Raw genomic sequence first — 21329 nt, forward strand, 5'->3', positions numbered from 1 at the left:
GGATCTTGTCTCTTTCACCCCTGCCATTCTTTGACACCACCTATCTCCTCCTACCAGCTAATTTGCTCTTCATATATAACACTCAGGCTTTTCTTGCCCTCCCCTCCTTCATTCTAGTCTTTGTTGATGGAACTATTGCACTTCTTTCTCCTTCTCTATTTTTTTTCTTTCTCCATTTCTCTATTTGTTACCCTCCCTATACTTCCGGAGTTGTTCTCTGTGCTCTTTGCCTTGGCCTTTTTCTCTGTTCTTTGAATGCTGGTAATGTGCTGGGTGTGGTGGCGCAGGCCTGTAATCCCAACGACTCAGGAGGCTGAGGCAGGAGGATCACAAGTTGAAAGCCAGCCTCAGCATATCAGCGAGGCACTAAACAACTTAGCGAGAGCCTGTCTCAAAATAAAAATAAAAAAGGTCTGGGGATGTGGCTCAGTGATTAAGCGCCTTTGGGTTCAATCCCCGGTACCAAAAGAAAAGAAAAGAAAAAAATGCTGACAGTGTGACTAGCATTGCCTCTACCATTGCCAGTCTCTGGGGCGTGGGAAGTGGTTTTCCAGCAGCCTGAGGGATGCTCTGTGCTATGGTGGGGAGGAGGGATGCTAAGGGACCATCCCCCCAGAATTTCTCCCCTTCCTCTCCTCTGCTTTTTTGTCTGTATAGCTCTCTTCCCAGGTTGTCTTTCGGTCTCATCCTACTTCTTTCTTACTCTCTCTTCTGATCCTCCTATTTGTACTTCTTTCCTCCCTCCCCATTTCTAGGCGCCATCTCCGTCTCTTTAGGATAGGGGTGCGGGAGAATGGGGAGGAGAAGGCAGCATTGGGGTGGGGCGGAGCTGGTGTTGGGCTGGGGGTACAGGGGGAACAAGGCCAATTCCTACTGAGGGTCTGGGCATCTTTTGAACAAGTGCTGTAGTCTCCACCTGCCGCGGGAAAGAGGGGGCGGGGCCGAGGGCGGGACTTGGGCGGCACCCCAGGAGAGGCGGCGGGAGCCTAGTGGACTCCCAAGCTCCGGCCGCTGTAGTTGTTCTAGCCGATGCTGGTGTTGCGGAGGGGCGAGCGAGGGCGGGGTGTCCGGGTGAAAGATTGGAAGACCCCCTGAAAGACCAGCTAGACTTCGGAAACTGGAGACACGCCCGGGGGGAGACCTGTTTTTTCTTTGCACTGTTGTTTCACTGTTGGGGAGCACTCACGGGATTCGTCCCATGGCCGGGGCTCGGAGCTGCGATTCTTGGGGGCCCCCTGGGATTTGCTGTCTTCTTGGTTTCTTGTTCGCCGGACTGCTTTTTCCACGGGCTGTCGCCTTCAATCTGGATGTGATGGGCGCTCTGCGCAAGGAAGGAGAGCCAGGCAGCCTCTTCGGCTTCTCTGTGGCCCTGCATCGGCAGTTGCAGCCCCGACCCCAGAGCTGGTGAGTCACCGCCCCCGCCCAGAGTCCCCAGGCCCAAGCCACAGATCACTCCCCACCCCCGACTCACCAGTCACCTCTTCTTCTCTCTATCTTCAAACTCTACCAACTCCTATGCTGCCCAGAGACATCCCATATCCCAACCTGGAGACTTATCTCATGTGTCTTGGGTTTAGAGCCCACCCCCACCCAGGTCCTAGACCCAGAATTTTGCTTTGGGGATGAGTTGGAGAGCAAGGCTCTTGCCTTGGCAGGCAGGGAACCATCTCCTTCTGCCTTTTCCCTTAATTTGCATCTTTGTTCCAGCTCCAGGGTCTCTGGCTCCTCTCCTTTAGAGGGCTAAATTCCCCCAGGAAGGAAGACTGATCATTCTGTCTCTACCTAGGGCAGAAGGAAAGGGAAAGGACAGAGAGGATGAGGGTGTCATGGGAGGGATGGAAGGTGGAAGGTAAGACTCCAGAAATAACTTTCTGCCAGAGCATTGCTGTGGGATGGAGTGAGGGCTACAGGACACTGGGAGGCCAGGAGAGCACAGCTGCCACTTCTGAGGCTCAAGACAGCAGGAAGATTGAGAGACTGGAGGGCCTGGCAACTTGCATTGGTGGTTTGGTGATAGAGTGGCAGAAAACAGTCTCAAAGTAGTGGTAGTGGCAGTGGTGGCTGCAGCAGCAGCACCAGCACCAGCAGCACCAGCAGCAGTGAGAGAGATCCAGGAAGGATGCTGGCCAGGCTGCTCCCTCTCCTCCCCCTTAGGAAATTTCCAACTCCAAAAATTTCAGCAGAGGAGGAGTGAGGGGCAGAGGACAATTCTAGTTCTCTTCTCATCAGTTCAGGACCCCTGGGAGATGGACACAATTAGGTGGAGCTTGCAACTGGTCATGCTTCCTGTACTCTTGGCTCTTGCTAAAAAGAGAGACCAGAAGGGGAACAAAGCTTCCCACTCCCATCCTGCCAGGGGGGCTTCTCTCTCTTAAGCCAGTGCCTAAGACACATTAGATGTCCATTACTGGGATCAATGCTGTCCACTGGGACTGCCCCATTCCCATTATTGCCCTGGGGGCAGAGGGCAGGGATAAGAGCTTATTTCTCTTTAGTCACAGAAAGTGGGGGCTAGCTCTAATCTTCGTTGTTCCATTATCACAGTCATGGGGGAGCAGGGTCAACAGCCCTTAAAACTTTAGGATGTAAAAAGGAACTGACTTCACCTTTTCTTCAGGCTGCCATCCCTTCCTCCCTCATCTCTGTCTCATTCCTCCCCCACCCCTCCTTCTCTTTCCCCCATCTGCCAGAGTTCCAGGACTGGAGGCCTTTTTAGGACATGCTGAACTCTCTGTGCTATTTCCAGGCAAATTCTAGGTTATTTTTAATGGCTTGGTCTCTTGTCATTTTCCCCTTCTCTTTGAATGTGGCTCCTGATTCTGTCTCCCAGAGCCAAGCTTGGGGGCATTTGCAGAGGGGTCTGACTGCCTAACCTTGTCCTTTTTTTCCGGCAGGGGGCGCTCTGCTGCTTGGTGGCCCTAAGAGGCCAGGTACCTTACTCAGTCCCTAGCTTTTAGTTTCAAAGGCTATCCTTAATACAACAGACACGAGTATGGCAATATGTAAATCAATGGAAGTGTAACTGATGTGATTCTGCAATCTGTATATGGGGTAAAAATGGGAGTTCATAACCCACTTGAATCAAAGTGTGAAATATGATATATCAAGAACTATGTAAAGTTTTGAACAACCAACAATAAAAAAAAAAAGGCTATCCTTAGCATTCACTGATGGAAAGGCTTTGAATGAGACTTTGAGGTCTAACCTTCTTATTTTGCTCCATGGTAATTTCCATCAACTATAAAACAGAGATAAACAATTTGTAGTTCCACATCATAGGATTGTTTGAGGAGTAATATTATATATATTCTAAGATTTTATATATATATATATATATATATATATATATATATATATATATATATAGAGAGAGAGAGAGAGAGAGAGAGAGAGAGGGAGTATTAAAATATTTTTTACATGTTGATGGACCTTTATTTTATTCATTTATTTATATGCAGTGCTGAGAATCAAGCCCAGTGCTTCACCCATGCTAGGCAAGCACTCTACCACTGAGCTAAAGCCCCAGCCCTAAGAGTTCTTAATATATATAAAATGCTTAGAATAGTTCACAGCCTATAACAGGTACTATGAAAGTGTTTGTAGTTTGGCTATTTTTGTACTGTGATCCACAGAGGCTAGTTTTAGTGCCTTACAGAGATCCTGAATCCAAAGGCTTTGAGGCCCCCCAAAGCTGAACCAACCTGCTGGGTAAAATAGCCTTTCCAGTGGGCCACCCAGGTTGAAAGGGGTCAGAAAGGGGCCAGACTTAGGCTGGAGCTCTGACATGTGTGGAGAATTGAGAAGTTCAGGGGTATTGGGCTACTCTTCTTTTTTAAAAAAACATTTATTTATTTTTAATTATAGGTGGACACAATGTCTTTCTTTTTACTTTATGTAGTGCTGAGGATCGAACCCAGTGCCTCACGCATGCTAGGCAAGCACTACTGCTGAGCCACAACCCCAGCCCTGGGCTACTCCTTCTTTTGCACTTAGCTGGGCCCCCAAGGGTCTCTCTACCTCCAGCTGTCAACCTTTTATCCTCTCTGTGGTGGGTGCAGCTGCGACTATTGTTCTGTCTGGGGGCCTGGGCTGCTGGGACTCATGGGATGGAGCCAGGAAGGTGTGGCTGGGGCAGAGGTGGAGGGGAAGAAGAGGCCATGTGTGCGTGCTCTTGTTCCAGAAAGAATTGGCTGATTTCTTCTCTATCAAGAGCAGCGTTAGGCTTGTCTATGCACTTACTTTCCTTTCTCCATATAGGCCCCTCCCTTCCTCCCTACTCCTATCTTCTAGGGGAAATGTAAGCATGAAACACTTCAGCTTCTCTGTGTGCTTAGCTATATCCCGACCAGCTGAGGTATTGGGTGTCTCTGTGAGTCCACTTTGTGGTACTAGGCATTGAACCCAGGGCTTTGGGCATGCCAGGCAAACACTCTACCACTGAGCTACATCCCCAGCTCATCTTGACACTTCCTATGAGGTAAGCACAAAGATGAATAAGACAGCCCCATGCTTCCTGTGTTTGGAGGTTGGGGACACTGCTTAATAGTCTAAAGGCTGACATTTTTTTTGCACAGGGCCCTGTCATCTAGATTCTTTTGTGTGCAAGATACCCTCCTTTCCCTTTCCTCCTTTTCCTTTCCTACAGTTGTCTAAGTGTACTGAAGACAGGCCAATCATTCGGTGAAATGACCTTAAGTAATGGAGTTAAGCAGATGTAGATTTGAATTCCAGCAAGACTTTTTAATATCTTTGAATAGAGTTTCCTAATCTGGAAGACAAGAAAAGAATCCTTATCTCATAAGATTGTTGTGAGGTTAATGGGATAATGAATGTGACTTGCTTTGCCCAATGCCTGACACTTATTTGGAGAATGATAAACATTATTTTCTCACATTCCTTGTGTCTAGCTTAGGTTATGACCCATAGTAGGTGCTGAATAATACTACTTCCTTGTCTCACTAGTGCCTGACACAGGGTTTGGTATATGATAGGGTCTCAATAAATAGTTGTTAAATGAATGTTGAATGTATATTCCCTTCCCTATTTCTCCCCATCCCCCTTCTCCCTTATGACACTGGCTCTGACATGGGATGACAGCTGCTAAGAGATGAGGAGGAGTTGTGGGAAGGGAGAATGGCTCTGTGCCTTCCCCCAACCCCATCAGAACTGGCATGGTGCCCCACAGATGACTGTCTGTAATATTGCCCTGTAGTTTTGGGCCTTGCCCCCCAGGAAGGGGGGTGGAATAAGAGTGTGGGTAAGAAGCCTTAAGGTTTGTCCTACTGCCACTTTTAAAAAAAAATATTTATTTTTTAGTTTTTTGGTGGACACAACATCTTTATTTTTATTTTTATGTGGTGCTGAGGATTGAACCCAGTGCCCCGCGAATGCCAGGCGAGCGTGCTACCACTTGAGCCACATCCCCAGCCCCTACTGCCACTTTTGAATGCTTCCTTCTGCAAAGAGAGGACCCATGTGGCCAGCTGGGAGTTGCTGGCTCACTTCATCCCTCTTTCACTCCTGGCCTGGGGGTTCAGCCCTGGGGGACCCAGGAAGCTTCCATTCCCAGTACAGTCCTCCCCTGGGGAAGATGCCTTGGCTGTGATCATGGAAAATTGTCCTGCCAAGAAAGCCGTGGCTGGGAAAGAGGCTGAAAGGGAGGTGGAGAGAAGACTTGGTGAGGGCAGGGGGTGGGAAGAGAGGAGAGGACCATGGTTGTGGGAGGAGAAGGAAGAATGGGGAAGGGGATTCAGGTCGGGAGGAGGAGAATGGGGGTAGGATTGGCCACTGAAGGAGAAACTTGTCCCTTCTTCCATGATAGCCAGCGTGGCTGATAGAATCCTGGGCTGGCAGAGTTGTTGGGGGTCCAGGTGGGGGTATATTTGCTGGGCCCCTGATGAGAGAGAGGAAGGCCCATATCTAGCTTCTTGTCTTGCTTCAGAAGCTGGTTCAGAAGCCTGCTTCAGAGTGACACTGTGGTGTCACTCTGGGCCCCTGTTGCTTTTGCTCCCAGCATTCTTGGCATTTCTGGCAGGGTTTCAACTGAATGAGGGTTGGGGAGGAGAGTAGAGCCTGGGGATGGGGCCAAGCAGTCGGTAGGGAAGGCGTAGACAGGAACAGGTGCTGGGAACAGGCGGTTCTTTCAAACAAGCAGTGCTGGTCAGGCTGTGTGTGTTGGTCCTTCATCCAGAGAGTATGTAACATGACATTTGTATGGCCAAGGGTATTAGTCTGTTCTCACCAGAATTTGAGAAAAATCCCTTTTTCTCCCTCTCTTTAGTTCTTAAACACTGCTTGGCCCCTGGGCCTGGGCAGCTCACGGGAGGTTGGAGAACACTGACCTCTAACTCTGGCCTCTGCCCCATCATGCAGGCTGCTGGTGGGTGCTCCCCAGGCCCTAGCTCTTCCTGGGCAGCAGGCAAATCGCACTGGAGGCCTCTTCGCTTGCCCTCTGAGCCTGGAGGAGACTGACTGCTACAGAGTGGACATTGATCGAGGAGGTGCGGCCCTGCTGGGTGGAGTGGGGAAGAGGACTTGGCTTCCTTTTCTCGTCCCTAATTCCCAGTGTTTTGCCTCCAGCTGATGTGCAAAAGGAAAGCAAGGAGAACCAGTGGTTGGGAGTCAGTGTTCGGAGCCAGGGACCTGGGGGCAAGATTGTCGTGAGTACTGCGTCTTGTGGCTGAATGCAAGGATGATGATGATAATGATGACTATGATGATGATTGTGTAATCTGTGTGCATATGCCCAGATGTGCTTACAGAGCACAGGATGGACACATAGTGTGATTCCCAGGGCAATTATAAATAAGTATAAGACACGGTCCCTGTTCCTTAAAAATCTAAAAACATCTAACCATCCGTTCTTTCACTCATCTGTTTACCAACTGTTATTGAGAACCTTTTAAGCATAAGAAACTGTGTTAGTTACTGAGAGAGGAAATATAAGGACAGTGGAAGGCCTGATTTCTGCCAAATAGTCATGGGGATTCTCATTTTCTCTCTCTTTCTCTTTTTAAATATATATATATATATATATATATATATATATATATATATATATATATTAGTTATAGATGGACACATTATCTTTTTTTAATTAAAAATTTTTAGTTGTAGATGGACACAATACCTTTATTTTATTTATTTATTTTTATGTGGTGCTGAGACTCGAACCCAGTGCCTCATACGTGCTAGGCAAGCCACTGAGTTACAACCCCCACCCTCATTCTCTCTTTTATATGTCTCTTTGGGCCTCAGATACAATATCTTTATTTTTATTAATTATTTTTTATGTGGTGCTGAGGATCGAACCCAGGGCCTCATTCGTGTGAGCAAAGCGCTCTACCACTGAGTTACAACCCCCACCCTCATTCTCTCTTTTATAGGTCTCTTTGGGCCTTTCACTAACATGCATAGGCACACAATTTTCAATACAAGTTGCCACAGGGCTGAATATGGTTAACATTAAGTGAGAGGTCCAGTCCCCAGCATATAAGTACAGAAGGAGTAGGGAAGGACTCTGGTAGTGTAGTGATTTGACCTGGACTTTCAAGAATAGGTCAGGCCTGGGGAATGAAAAGAGAAGGAGGTTCTTTGTAAATGAAGTGGTGGCCTTAAAAGGTCCAAGGACAGGACCACGCTCAGCGTATTGCAGGATTGTGACCAGGGAGGGACATATTCTGTGTCTGTGGGTGCCTATGCAGAATGTGGAATAAGGGTGACATTCTGAGAGGGCAAGGAAGTAGATGCAGACGGGATGCTGGGTAATGCAAGGACTTGCTTAACACTGGCTGGGCGGTATGCTCCAGTGATGTGCATGTGTGTGTGATATGTCTGCCAAATGTCTGCATGTGGGTAGCATGCAGATCCTGGGTCCACACAGGAAATAAATGACTTTTCTTGCCTTCTTCTCACAGACCTGTGCACATCGATATGAGTCGAGGCAGCGAGTAGACCAGATCCTGGAGACGAGGGATGTGATCGGTCGATGCTTTGTGCTAAGCCAGGACTTGGCCATCCGTGATGAGCTGGATGGTGGGGAGTGGAAGTTCTGTGAGGGGCGCCCCCAGGGCCACGAACAATTTGGTTTCTGCCAGCAGGGCACAGCTGCTGCCTTCTCCCCCGACAGCCACTACCTCCTCTTTGGGGCTCCAGGAACTTATAATTGGAAGGGTGAGTCACTCCTTAGAGAGTGGGGAAAAGGGGACCAAAACCTCCTCTTACCCCAGAGATGGGGTTGCAGGCAGCAGGTGGCCAAGCATGACCATGCTTTCACTGGCATTTTGCCCTGGGGCACTGCCATGCCTTCCACCCACATCATGCCACCACACACATGAACGGGGTATCTTCTCTCCTTGCATGGCCAAATGTTCCTCCACATGCTGGCATGAGCCCCCACATGCACAGCTGGGTCTGCCCACCCAGCTAGGGCCTGCTTGCTCCGACATGCAGCCCAGCCCTCATCACTGCCATTCCTGCCTCCGCACGCTGCTGTTGGCTGAGCTGACACTCGGTGAGTGTGTGATGCCAAGTCCAGGGGACCCCAGCATGCTTGGGTTAGGGAGGGGGGTGAAGATGGGGCTGGAAAGGAGAGGAGGGGTGTCCTCATGTGCCTAACTCAGTGTCCCACCTGCGGGGTGCTCCTTGCTCCCTGCTTCAGGCACTAACAGGACTGTCCTTGCAGGCACAGCCAGGGTGGAGCTCTGTGTGCAGGGCTCAGCGGACCTGGCACACCTGGACGACGGGCCCTACGAGGCGGGGGGTGAGAAGGAGCAGGACCCCCGCCTCATCCCGGTCCCTGCCAACAGCTACTTTGGTAGGGACCCTTCCCTGGCCCACAACGGCTCTAACCCTCTGCTCCTCTCTCGTCCTCCCCACCCTCCATGCTCCCAACCTTCTGTCTCTGTCTCTGTCCGTCTCTCACCCTGTCTTTCTTATCTCTCTGTTCTCTTCATCTCTCTCATTTTCTTCCTCCACCTCTTCCTCTTCCATCTTCTTCTGGCCTTTCTGTCTGGCTCTCTTTCCTTGCTCTGTGATCCTTCCTCTGGATGTCCCTTCCCTGGTGTCTCTTCCCCACCTCCCCCTCACCCCCACAGGGTTGCTTTTTGTGACCAACATTGATAGCTCAGACCCTGACCAGCTGGTGTATAAAACTTTGGATCCTGCTGACCGGCTTCCAGGACCAGCCGGAGACTTGGCCTTGAATAGCTACTTAGGTTTGTAAGCTCCCATTTCCTGGGCCCTGGGGGCTTGGCCCTGGCCTCCCCTCTCCCCAGGGAACCTTCTTTTCCTGCCTTGCCCCACCAATACGCACCCAGGGCCCAAATTACAGAGAAGACCTTTGAGCGCCTAGTCACTAGACCCAAGAAGAGGAGACTCCAAGGGTCACGGCCTTGGGGGCTGTGAGTGAGGGGTCTTCATGGAGGAAGATCCTGATGAAATGACAGAGAAAGGGCTGAGACTGTCCTGGGAAGGACAGTGCTGACCTCTGGGGGGCCTTTCTCTGAGGGGTTGATGGTGGGCTCAGGCTGGAGAATGGTCTAGTTTGTTGGTAAGTCCCCCCATTGTCTCATCTACATCCCTCTGCTAAGGAGGAGAAGGAGAGGCCTGAGAGACATTTGGGTGAAGCAGGCTCTTCCTTGCTTGTCTGTGTCTCCCTCCCATCCACGTGAAGTCTTCTCCTGTCAGCGTGGTGGGAGTGGGGCCAAAGAAGGTGCACTGGGTGGGACTGGGGCCTCCTAGGGTGTGTAGATACAGGTATTGCCTCAGCCCAGCTCCTGACACTGTGCCCCTCCCACCGCTGGTCATCTGGGCTTCTCTGTCATTACTTTTTTTTCCTCCTCTTTAGTCCCTGAGGCTGACCTCATCACAATTCTTGTGCCAAACTCTAGTCTCTGGGTCAGGAGAGTGTGGGAGGGCTGCCAGACCACTGGAGGGGGAGGAAGAGCAGTCCAGCTATGGTGGTGATGACTTGGGGGCACCTTTACCTTCTAGCTCCAGACCTATTAGACTCAGGCAGGGTGGGGGTAGCTGGGGTGCACCCGGCTTCTGAATCTTAGGGAAACACTAACTGGTATGTCATCCCTCATTCCTAGGATTCTCCATTGACTCTGGGAAGGGTCTGGTGCGAGCAGAAGAGCTGAGCTTTGTGGCAGGGGCCCCCCGTGCCAACCACAAGGGTGCTGTAGTCATTCTGCGCAAAGACAGTGCCAGTCGCCTAGTACCCGAAGTGATGCTCTCTGGAGAGCGTCTGACCTCTGGCTTTGGCTACTCGCTGGCTGTGGCAGATCTGAATAATGATGGGTGAGAGTGGGCAAGGGGAGTGGGGTCTAGGGGGCGCTGGGTCCAGGAGGTATAAGTGACCTTGGGCATCTTCTCTTGACTCTGTTGGCCTAGGAGGACCCCACACTGACTGTCTCCCTTTCTCCATAGCTGGCCAGACCTGATAGTGGGTGCCCCTTACTTCTTTGAGCGCCAAGAAGAGCTGGGGGGAGCTGTGTATGTGTACATGAACCAGGGTGGTCACTGGACAGGGGTCTCCCCACTCCGGCTCTGTGGTTCCCCTGACTCCATGTTCGGGATCAGCTTGGCTGTCCTGGGGGACCTCAACCAAGATGGCTTCCCAGGTGTGATTGGAAACAGAAAAGATTCAGTGGAGGGATGGGGTCATGGGAGGAATGGGGAAGCCCCTCAGAGGTCAGGGGGGTGGTCTTCTGAGGGCTTAGAGAGAGGATTCTGGGTTCACATATGAACTTTACTATGCTTTGTGACCTTTTTGAGCTAATAACAACTGAAGGGAGTCATTTAGGGGATTAAAAATGATGTATTCCAGGTGTCTGGGACTTTGTAGTTTCCCAATACAAAAGAAAACTCATTATACAGACCGAGTGCCTGAGGGAAACTGGGGCCTACCCTTGTCCACCCCTTCCCCAGTGTGATGCCTTTTCCCCATGACCCTCAGATATCGCTGTGGGAGCGCCCTTTGATGGGGATGGGAAGGTCTTTATCTACCATGGGAGCAGCCTGGGGGTGGTCATCAAACCTTCACAGGTGAGGAGACTCATGGTGATGAGGGAATGGGTGTGGGTGGAATAAGGGCTGCAGAGGGCAGGGGAGGCAGATGGGGGAGACGGGGTTCAGCGAAGGAGGCTGACAGCTGGTCCCCAGGTGCTGGAGGGCGAGGCTGTGGGCATCAAGAGCTTTGGCTACTCTCTGTCGGGTGGCCTGGATGTGGATGGGAACCATTACCCTGACCTGCTGGTGGGCTCCCTGGCGGACACTGTTGCACTCTTCAGGTAAGCCCCTCCCTCTTGGCTGCCTTCTCCCTCCTTGAGGCCATCATCTCCTCCCTGTAACTCTGATTTCCACTTCAAGTCTGAAGCTAATGAGTGTCCAGCCTCCTGTCCTCATGTTTCTTGTACCCTGGACTCCCTGTTCCCCCAGGGCCAGGCCTGTTCTCCACGTCTCCCACGAGGTCTTCATTGCTCCCCGAGCCATCGACTTAGAACAGCCCAACTGTGCTGGTGGCCACTCAGTCTGGTGAGTCGGGGTCCGAGGAGGTCAGAGCAAGCCAGGTCTAGTTTTCCTGTCCCTGACTCTCTCCAGTTTCCCAGCTGGAGGAATGGGAAGGGTGGGCCTGGGACCTTGGAACATCAGCCTTGTTTGGCTCAGAAGCCACCCTTTGCCCCCACAGTGTGGACCTAAGGATCTGTTTCAGCTATATTGCAGTCCCCAGCAGCTACAGCCCTACTGTGGGTGAGTGAGGTCCTCTCCCTCTGGTCATCTCATTGGGTTTCCAGGGAGGGTCACTCCTGAATGGAGAGGAGGGAACCTTGGGGACAGAGTCAGGGGGAGATGTTCCCAACTCATGGCCCCTCTCTTCTCCCCACACACCACAGCCCTGGATTATGTATTAGATGGGGACACAGATAGGAGGCTCCGGGGCCAGGTTCCGCGTGTGACCTTCCTGAGCCGTAGCCCAGATGACCCTAAGCACCAGGCCTCAGGCACTGTGTGGCTGAAGTACCAGCATGACCGAGTCTGTGGAGACACCATGTTCCAGCTTCAGGTGGAAACCAATTCCCGGCCTGGTGGTCCTTCTCACCGCATGTCTTCTCCTTTATTCCTCTTAGCTGCTTCTGACACACTCACACCTCTTTCTGAGATCTGAATCACTCCAAGAAACCTCCCTTATGGCTTCACCTTCTCCTCATGACTGCTTTCTTGTATCTCCTGTAGTCTCTGGAGGTGGGGATGGCAGGTTCCATTTTCACATCTAGTCCTCAGTGTCCTAAATCCTGGGTTGCCTTCCTTCCCTAATGTAGTCTCTCCTCCTTCTTCCTTGCTCAGTTCTCCATCTTTGTCCTTAATCTTTCTAAACTTCTCTAAGTTTCAGAATGTGTTTTGTGTCTGGCTGGGGTCTTGGGTAGGGTTGGGGAGTTATTTAGGGGATTAAAAATGATGTATTCAAGGTGTACAATGGATGAAGCTCCTGCTCACTGATCTTAGCATGTGGATAGGGGCAGGGGTGTTCCAGTGAGCAACGATCTTTCCCCTCCTCAGGACAATGTCAAAGACAAACTTCGGGCCATTGTGGTGACCTTGTCCTATAGTCTCCAGACCCCTCGGCTCCGGCGACAGGCTCTTGGCCAGGGACTGCCCCCAGTGGCCCCCATCCTCAATGCCCACCAGCCCAGCACCCAGCGGGCAGAGGTGAGCCTGGGAAGAGGTGCTGGGAGGGGCAGTGATCCTGGTCCTTCACCAGTGACACCCACTCATTGCTTGCAAATCTCTTCTACATGTCACCCTGGTAGTTCTTCATGTTTCTAGGTGCTGTAATAAGTAGACCCCCCAAATGTTAAATGGCCCAAAAAACCACATGTTCCAGTCCGGGGATGGTGTTCCTCCAGTCTCTAATCCTTTAGGGTCCCAGGCTGATGGAGGTCTGTCATCAAAAGTGGTCACACCATCAAATGTGGCCTCCAAGGTCCTTTCTGCTTTTCAGCCAGCATGGAGAAATATGAATCTCCTGGCACAGTTCTTACAGGCAGCCTGGGAGTGGTACCCTTTACCACTCTTGTCATTCTTAATGTGGAATTCAGTGCCTGCAGTCATAGCTGGGGAAATGTGGTGTAGCTATGGAATGATCTGCTCGTCTTTACCACAGCATGGCAATACACCCATCACATTACAGCTCGGAGTGGCTAAGTGACCATCCAAATACCACACCGCCAGTAAACAGCAGATCTGGGTTGTTTAATCCTGTAATACTCCAACCCACTATATGCCTTGTGACACATCTAACCCATGCCTTGCCCCTTAGGAATGACCCTCTCCTCAAATCGCTTTCCAGATCCACTTTCTGAAGCAAGGCTGTGGTGAAGACAAGATTTGTCAGAGCAATCTGCAGCTGGTGCATGCCCGTTTCTGTGCCCGGGTCAGCGACACAGAGTTTCAGCCTCTGCCCATGTGAGAGGAGTGGGGAGCACATGGAAGGGGGAGGGATGGCAAGAGCTCAAGGAAAGGGAGGAGTGAGTACCCTCAGGAAGACCAGGCAGAGGGAGGGTCTGACCCTGTAGAAAGAAGGCCAGAGAGGAGCAGATGACCATCCAGAAGACTGGGAATCGAGTCAGTGATGGGGCTGGGGCACCAGAGGAGCCTGGCATAAGTAACAACCCTTCACAACACCATAACATACAGTTTCCATCTCATTGTTTAGTCTTCACAGATGTGAGGTAGGAGTTATTAGTCCCATTTTACAGATGGAGAACTGAGGCCTAGAAAGGTTAAGGTTATTTGCCCAAAGGAAGAAGTAGTGGACTGGGATGAGGATGGTAATCCCCTGGCTCTCATTGGTGCACAGAAAGACCTGACTTGGGTTGGTGTTTGATCCAGGAGACCTGGGGTGGGGGGAGAGTCCAGGGATGCTGAGGCGGCAGTGTGCACTGGGTGAGTGTGGGGGAGGCAGGAGTGGAGGGGCAGGGAGGGTGTTCTGACCTTAGAGTGAGTGAGATCTGACCCTCCAGGGATGTGGATGGAACAACGGCCCTGTTTGCACTGAGTGGGCAGCCAGTCATTGGCCTTGAGCTGATGGTCACCAACCTGCCCTCCAACCCCGCCCAGCCCCAGGCTGATGGGGACGATGCTCATGAAGCCCAGCTCCTGGTCACCCTCCCTGCCTCACTGCACTATTCAGGAGTCCGGGCCCTGGATCCTGTGGTGAGGGGCCTGGGCAGGGTTGGGTGGGGTCTTGAAGGGCTCCAGTAGCCCAATCTCACCTTTCCTTCCTACCCCATTCCAGGAAAAGCCGCTCTGCCTGTCCAATGAGAATGCCTCCCATGTCGAGTGTGAGCTGGGGAACCCTATGAAGAGAGGTGCCCAGGTGGGTACATCTGCCCTTAGTTCTGCCTGAGTGGCTGCTCCTTAGTCTCCTACTGCCACCCCCCACCCCCATGACTCTCTCATTCCACTCTGGCCTAGGTCACCTTCTACCTCATCCTCAGCACCTCTGGGATCACCATTGAGACCACAGAACTGGAAGTAGAGCTGCTGTTGGCCACGTAAGCCTGGTGGGGCAGGATGTTGGCAGCATGATAGCAGTTGGACTGTCCTTGTTAACCCCACGGGGGTGCCCATGCCTGCTGCCCACCCCTGCCCCTATGTACATGCTAGGATCAGTGAGCAGGAGCTGCATCCAGTGTCTGCTCGAGCCCGTGTCTTCATTGAGCTGCCTCTGTCCATCGCAGGGTAAGCCTTGCCCAAGTGGGGTGCTCTGCTGGAGGGTGGGGGTATCCCCACTCCTAAACCCTGGCTTGGGCTCTGTCTTGCCTGCCCTTTCACTTCTGGCTCTCCATTCAGCCAGACCTCAGGCTTTCTCAGCCCCTGTTTTGACCCCTTCATACCAGGGTGGCTGTACCACAGCAACTCTTCTTCTCCGGTGTGGTGAGGGGTGAGAGTGCTATGCGGTCTGAGCGGGATGTGGGCAGCAAGGTCAAGTATGAGGTCACGGTAAGTGTCTTGGTATATGGGCCCTTCATGGCCCTTCTCCCTTCTTGGCCCAGAGGATAAGGGGCTGCATGGTCCAGTGATTTTGGGGCCTCTGCCTTACACCTGGACCTTGGCTGTGGGCATATGTTGGAGCTGGGTCCTCAGCTAACCATCTCCTGTTCTTTTTGACTGGCCATTTCATTTCCTTTTGGTCTGAGGGATGGGACCTTGGGGAAGAGTTGATGTCTGTCTTTAGAATTCTGTCCTCTCTTGGCTGGAGCCTCCCGCATGCCTGCTCAGGATGCCTCCGGGGAGAGAATGGTGCCTCATCTGGTCTTGTTCCCAAGTCTTTGCTGAAACTGTGCTTCTTGATGCCATCGCCTCAGCCTTTTCCCCTTGTCTCTGTGGGTTTAGGGTCTGCTCAGAAACTGAGCGCCCTTCCTTCTGTTCCTACAGGTCTCCAACCAAGGCCAGTCGCTCAACACCCTGGGCTCCGCCTTCCTCAACATCATGTGGCCCCACGAGATTGCCAATGGGAAGTGGCTGTTGTATCCCATGCGAGTGGAGCTGGAGGGCGGTCAGGGGCCTGGGCAGAAAGGGCTCTGTTCCCCCAGGCCCAACATCCTCCGCCTGGTGAGGTTTAGGCAGGGTAGGCAGGGTAGGACTTGGCAGGGATGTTAGGGGCCTGGGGAGCATGTGTGGGTTGTGTGGAGGATATGTGACCTCAGGATCCCTGCATTTGGAGGAATGTCACTGGTCCTTCCCTTTCTGTCTATGTAGGATGTGGACAGTAGGGATAGGAGGCGACGAGAGCTGGAGCAGCCGGAGCAGCAGGAGCCTCGTGAGCAGCTGGCACCTACCACGTCCTGGTGGCCAGTGTCCTCTGCTGAGAAGAAGAAAAACGTCACCCTGGTGAGGGAAGGGTGAACACAATTGGGGCATAACATGATAGGAATGCTGTGGGGGTCCAGAGCTTCAGGTGGTGGACATTCAGGGAGAGTGGCCTGTCAAGACGTGGTGGTCAAACACCTGGGCAAGGACAAGTTGACAAGACAGTTTGCAGCACAGCTGGAGGGAGCGGTTGCCTATGAGGCAACTGCTGATCCCACATACTCCCCAATTCCAAGCGCTCACTCCAAGCAGAACCCTTGACCAGTCAGTTAGCTAGCAATCCATTTGCCTTAGATTTATATAAAATATCTATACAGGATAGAATAGGTCTCTGAGATCTGTTTTTTTTTTTTTTTTGTAGTGCTAGGGATTGAATCCAGGGCCTTATGTATCCTAGGCAGGTGCTCTAACACTGAGTTACAACCTTGTTCTTTTTTTTTTTTAATCTAATTGTTTTTTTTTTAGAGGGGGTGCAGTACCGGGGATTGAACTCAGGGGCACTTGACTACTGAACTACTGAACCACATCCCCAGCCCTACTTTATATTTTATTTAGAGTCAGGGTCTCATTGAGTTTGCTTAGCACCTCACTGTTGCTGGGGCTGGCTTTGAATTCTTTTATGATTTTCCAGTCTCAGCCTCCTGAGCCCTGGGATTACAGGCATGTGCCACTGCACCCAGCTCTTGATGATTTTCAAGAATGCAATATATTGTTATTAGCTATGGTCATCACAATGTACAGTAGTAATAGAGCTCTTGAATTTATTATTCCTGCCTAACTGAAACTGTATCCTTTGACCAACATTTCCTATTCACTCCCGCCCATCCAGCCCCTGGTAAGCATGCTAACTCTCTACTTCTGAGTTCACCTCTTTTAGATTCCACATATGGGTGAGATCAGGTGGTATTTGTCTTTCCATGCCTGGCTTGTTTCATTTAACATAACATATGAAAATAACATACACAAAGTTAAGGCAGATAGTCTTGCTTTTAAAACAAATTGACTAAGGGCTCTTGAATTGCTCAAAAGTTGCAAACTAAAGGACGACTCAAAGTAACTTCAAGCACTGTCAAAGCCATTCTTCTGTAAATGGACTGTGGCATGATGAATATAACATAACTTTTATACAAATAGGTTATTAGTGGCAACTTGGTCAAATGGATTAGGTCAGTCTTGGAAGGAACAGACTGAGTTCCTGTCCTTCCGGCAGATCCTGTGTCACCTTCTCCTCCTTCAGTGAGTTTGAGCTTAGTGCAGGCCTGTGGTTTTGTATAACGTGGACCTGACTTGCAATACCTGCTCCACAACTTAATAGTTTTGCTAGATGGTCACCTGGCATCCCTGGTCCTCAATTTCCTCCTTTGAAAAATGTTAGTAATTCTGGGGTTGGTGGTACATGCCTGCAATCCTAGCAATTCAGAAGGCTGAAGCAGGAGGGAGGCCACCCTGAGCAACTTAGTGAAACCGTGTCTCAACATAAAAAATACAAAAGACTAGAGATGTAGCTCAGTGGTAGAACACCTCTGGGTTCAATTCCCAGTACTGCAAAAAAAAAAAAAAAAAAGTTAATAATATGCACTGTGCAGGATACTTAAGTGGGGTAATTGCTGGCAGATAGTAGGTGCTCAAAAATGAAACCATCATAAGGTAGCAATAAGAATCAGTTGGAGAAGCTACTTTGCCTTTTCCTGTTAAGAGATCCCCTCTGTGCCCCTCATGCATTTCAAAGCCAAATAGCTCAGATTTGGGGTAGGCAGCTATTTTGGACAATAGGGTTAGTTTGGGAAGACTTCCTGGAGGAGAGAAGTTAGGGGTCCTGAAAAGAAAATAAGAGAGATGGTAGGCTTAATGGGGTGGGGCTGAGCAGCTCTGAACCCTGCCTGTTCTTGTCCTCAGGACTGCGCCCGGGGTACTGCCAACTGTGTGGTGTTCAGCTGTCCACTCTATAGCTTTGACCGTGCAGCTGTGCTGCACGTCTGGGGCCGCCTGTGGAATAGCACCTTTCTGGAGGTGAGGGCTCTGCTGGGCTTCAGGCTGGGTTTCTTCTTCTGCAGAGGCCCCACTGGGATTCATCGCTACCTTGTTCTTGTCTAAATGCAGCATATTCCTGAACCAAGACAGACAGAATCAACCTTGGCATTGGGCACCATTCCATTTATAATTTCAGGAGCTGGGGGAAAGTGAGGGGAACGTGGGGCATTTAGGAGGAGGGTCTCCTTCTCCACTCCCTTAGGAGTACTCAGCTGTGAAGTCCCTGGAAGTGATTGTCCGAGCCAACATCACAGTGAAGTCCTCCATCAAGAACTTGCTGCTCAAAGATGCCTCCACTGTGGTGAGCTGCAGGGCTGGGCTGGCTGGGTGGGGAGACTCTCTTCTTTCCTTCTCCCTCCAGCTCTCACTCCATTAACCCCTTATTCCTCAGATTCCAGTGATGGTATACTTAGACCCCATGGCTGTGGTGGCAGAAGGAGTCCCCTGGTGGGTCATCCTCCTGGCTGTGCTGGCCGGACTGCTGGTGCTAGCGCTGCTGGTGCTGCTCCTGTGGAAGGTGAGGCTTGGGGAGGGGAGCACCTGCTGGAGGCTAGACTTCCTGGTTGGGCAGGCAGACATTAGAACTGTGGCACTCTCACTCACCTTCACACCCATATATTCAGCAAATCTACATTAAGCGCTGACCCTGCATGCACCAGGGACTCTATCCAGCCCTGAGTGTTTCAAAGATAAGTCTGATGCAGATCTTGTTCTCAGGAATTTTGTAGCATAGTGGGGTTATTGAGCCTCACAGTCAAAGACAAGGCAGAAGGGGTTGAGTTGAGAAAGGGGGAGTTCAGAGGAAGGGAGACTCAAGAGCAGAGGGCTGCGGAGCTGGGTCTTAAAGGAAGGTGAGTTGATAGAATCTGGATATGGGGAGATGGGGTGGGTGGGGCCTGAGCCTTCCAGAAGGCCCCTGGTAGGCAAAGACATGGAGCTGGGGAAGTATGGTCTGGTTTAATGAGTGTGGCAGTGAAGGCTGGAAAGAAAGCTGTGGCCCAAAAGGCCACCAAGTGTGGAGAACTAGTTCCAGGAAGCTGCCTGCAAGGCTGGACTTTGAGCTTCCACATAACAGGTTCACATGGAACCATTCTTGAACACACCCAGCTGTAACAGAATCCCATTGACATCTGGAGTGCATCGTAAAAGCACACCACCCACATATCAGTACAGGCAGTCACATGCATCACCAGGGCTCATCGTTTCTGAGCCACACGCCACATCTGGGGATGGTTGCAGAACCGTGCATGTCCTTGGGCTCTGCAGGGCACTGCCCTACTTCCCACCTGTCCCCTGGGATTGATCACAGAGTGAGCACACCTTTTGGCAAGTGGACCAGGCTCTGGAGTGGCAGTGGGGAACCTGCCCAGTCTTAAGGGAGATTGATGTCTTCATGAAACTGGCCCCAGGATGCCTGCCCCCTGCACCCCAGAAACAGCAGAGATAAGGCCCCCTCGTCTTCAGTCTTTCCATCCTCTGCCTCTTTTGCTCCCCTCCTCCCTCAACTTCCCAGTGTGGCTTCTTCCATCGGAGCAGTCAGAGCTCATCTTTCCCCACCAACTATCACAGAGCCCATCTGGCTGTACAGCCGTCGGCCATGGAAGTTGGGGGTCCAGGGACTGTGGGGTAACTTGTATGTGTGCATGAGTGTGTCTGCAACTATGTGTGTGTGTGTGTGTGTGTGTGTGTGTGTGCGTGTGTGTATGTATGTATGTATGTATGTGAGAATGAATAGAGCTCTAGCCTTCAGGGATCAGGAATAAGGAATGTGTTTGCATGAGGGTGATGTGAATCCTAGTGACGGAGGCGAGAAATCATAAGGAGGCTGAGGTTATAAGGTTGTGTGTATACAGCTGGGGGCATGCACTAAGAGCTGGGTGGGCTCATGGCTGAGCATGTAGGAGTGTGGGGAGGCTCCATGCATGTCTCTTCTGTAGGCATGAGTGTGCAGAGATGGATGTGCAAAGAGATGCTGTGCAGCCTGAGCTTGTGGGAGTCTTGGGCAGTTCTGAGTATGAGTATGGAAGGCCACATGGCCATCTTGGTATGCAGGACCAGCATGGTCATGATGTAAGGAGGGGATGGAGTACTGGATTCATGGAGGAGAGGTCCCTGCCTAAGGGAGGTGCTACCCAGTGTACACGCACACAGGGGGTGTGTAAGGCGCAAAGGGGCCAGGTATGCAGGGGTTGAGGAAGCCATTTCCTCCTCAGATCTTGTTAGTGTTATGGGGGATGCTGTTGGCCTCTTAAGAAGCTTGGGTGGATAGAAATCTTGGGAGTTAGAGGTCCTGATGTTCCACCTCCAAGCCTCCCTTTCAGAGGCTCAAGGAGATTTCCTTTCCTGCTCCTCGGGCCCCCTCTTGATCTTCCTCTTGCTGTGAATGAGAACCTGGGGCCCTGGCACTGGTGGCACCCTGGGTGCTGCCCATGGTGCTGGGTGCTGGTTGGCCTGTCTCTGTTCTGCTTCAGCTGGTTGTTTCTCTCCCAGGGGTGGTGGGGGCAAGGCTCTGTGCTGTGGGTGTGTGTCCCCAGGACCTCAGCCCTGCAGCTCCTCATAGTCTGGCTTGGCATCCTTATAGATGGGATTCTTCAAGCGGGCAAAGCACCCCGAGGCCACAGTGCCCCAGTACCATGCAGTGAAGATCCCCCGTGAAGACCGGCAACAGTTCAAGGAAGAGAAGACAGGGACCATCTTGAGGAACAACTGGGGCAGTCCCCGACGGGAAAGTCCTGACGCACACCCCATCCTGGCTGCGGATGGGCACCCTGAGCTGGGCCCTGAGGTGCACCCTGTGCCAGGCACTGCCTAGCTTCCTTGGTCTCAGCCTGGCCCAAGGGTCCCTTCCATCTCTTCCTGAGTGGCTCCTCTGGATGAAGAGAGTAGAATTGGTTGCTGACACTGCCTCAAGATTTGGCAGGATCTGCTTTCTCAGGAGCACAGACCTCACCCACCCATGAGAACCAGCCCGATCTTCCCCTTGGAATGCTGGGAGACAAGAGGGTATCAACCAGGGATGGGGCTGTGGGGCAGGGCAAGAAGGGCAGGGATGTCCTGCTATATGGTGGGGATCAGAATCCCTCCTTCTGCCACTCCCCCTGTGTAACCTGTCTCCCCCAAAGTGCCTTAGCAGGACAGTCAGGGAGGAGATTGTGTTGCTGACTCAGGGGCTTCTCCCTCCTCAGTTTCCCTTCTCCTCTGACCTTAGTTTGCTGCATCAGTCTAGTGGATTTTGTCTATTTATTAAAAAACATTGAAGACAAAACCTCTGGCTTCTTTGCTAAGTGCTGTTCCTTCCTCCCCAGGGTCTCCCCTTCTCTTTGGTACCCCCACAGCTCAGGATAAAGGTGGTAGGGGGGAGGGACACTCGGGTGGCCAGGCAGGGTTGCAGTACCATGGCTTCTGTGACTAGTCCCAGGGGC

At 51.6% G+C, this 21329-nt stretch overlaps 1 protein-coding gene across 8 annotated transcripts; it reads left to right on the plus strand.

The window, feature by feature from the left end:
• The first annotated feature begins 965 nt into the window (after positions 1-965).
• Positions 966-21145, plus strand: Itga7 (integrin subunit alpha 7). 8 transcript variants are annotated; one of them, XR_013343647.1, is made up of 27 exons: positions 966-1404; positions 6373-6500; positions 6580-6659; positions 7917-8172; positions 8684-8815; positions 10095-10302; positions 10432-10625; positions 10961-11049; positions 11167-11294; positions 11443-11538; positions 11693-11754; positions 11898-12067; positions 12562-12711; positions 13352-13467; positions 14025-14217; positions 14300-14380; positions 14479-14558; positions 14671-14745; positions 14904-15006; positions 15442-15618; positions 15766-15897; positions 17773-17886; positions 18110-18208; positions 18299-18424; positions 19421-19533; positions 19960-20085; positions 20489-20574. XR_013343647.1 is itself a non-coding variant. In XM_077798990.1 (26 exons), exons 1-26 carry the CDS (start codon positions 1199-1201, stop codon positions 20547-20549), a joined length of 3369 nt encoding a protein of 1122 aa, XP_077655116.1. In that variant the 5' UTR covers positions 966-1198; the 3' UTR covers positions 20550-20631. The 8 variants fall into 8 exon arrangements, 7 of the variants coding, with proteins under 7 accessions (XP_077655116.1, XP_077655118.1, XP_077655120.1 ...); XM_077798990.1 differs by lacking the exon at positions 19960-20085 and having other exon boundaries at positions 20489-20631; XM_077798992.1 differs by lacking the exon at positions 19960-20085 and having other exon boundaries at positions 19421-19540; positions 20489-20578.
• Positions 21146-21329: the final 184 nt, after the last annotated feature.

The sequence above is a fragment of the Urocitellus parryii genome, chromosome 5, assembly GCF_045843805.1.
Source record: "Urocitellus parryii isolate mUroPar1 chromosome 5, mUroPar1.hap1, whole genome shotgun sequence".
Classification (NCBI taxonomy): domain Eukaryota; kingdom Metazoa; phylum Chordata; class Mammalia; order Rodentia; family Sciuridae; genus Urocitellus; species Urocitellus parryii.

Excerpts from the sequence above, each read along its gene's own strand:
- Itga7 (XM_077798994.1), top strand. The coding sequence starts at position 1,199 with ATGGCCGGGGCTCGGAGCTGCGATTCTTGGGGGCCCCCTGGGATTTGC. Across the intron at positions 10,303-10,431 it reads GCAGATCTGAATAATGATGG|CTGGCCAGACCTGATAGTGG; the intron begins GTGAGAGTGGGC and ends CTTTCTCCATAG. Across the intron at positions 14,746-14,903 it reads CTGCCTCTGTCCATCGCAGG|GGTGGCTGTACCACAGCAAC; the intron begins GTAAGCCTTGCC and ends CCTTCATACCAG.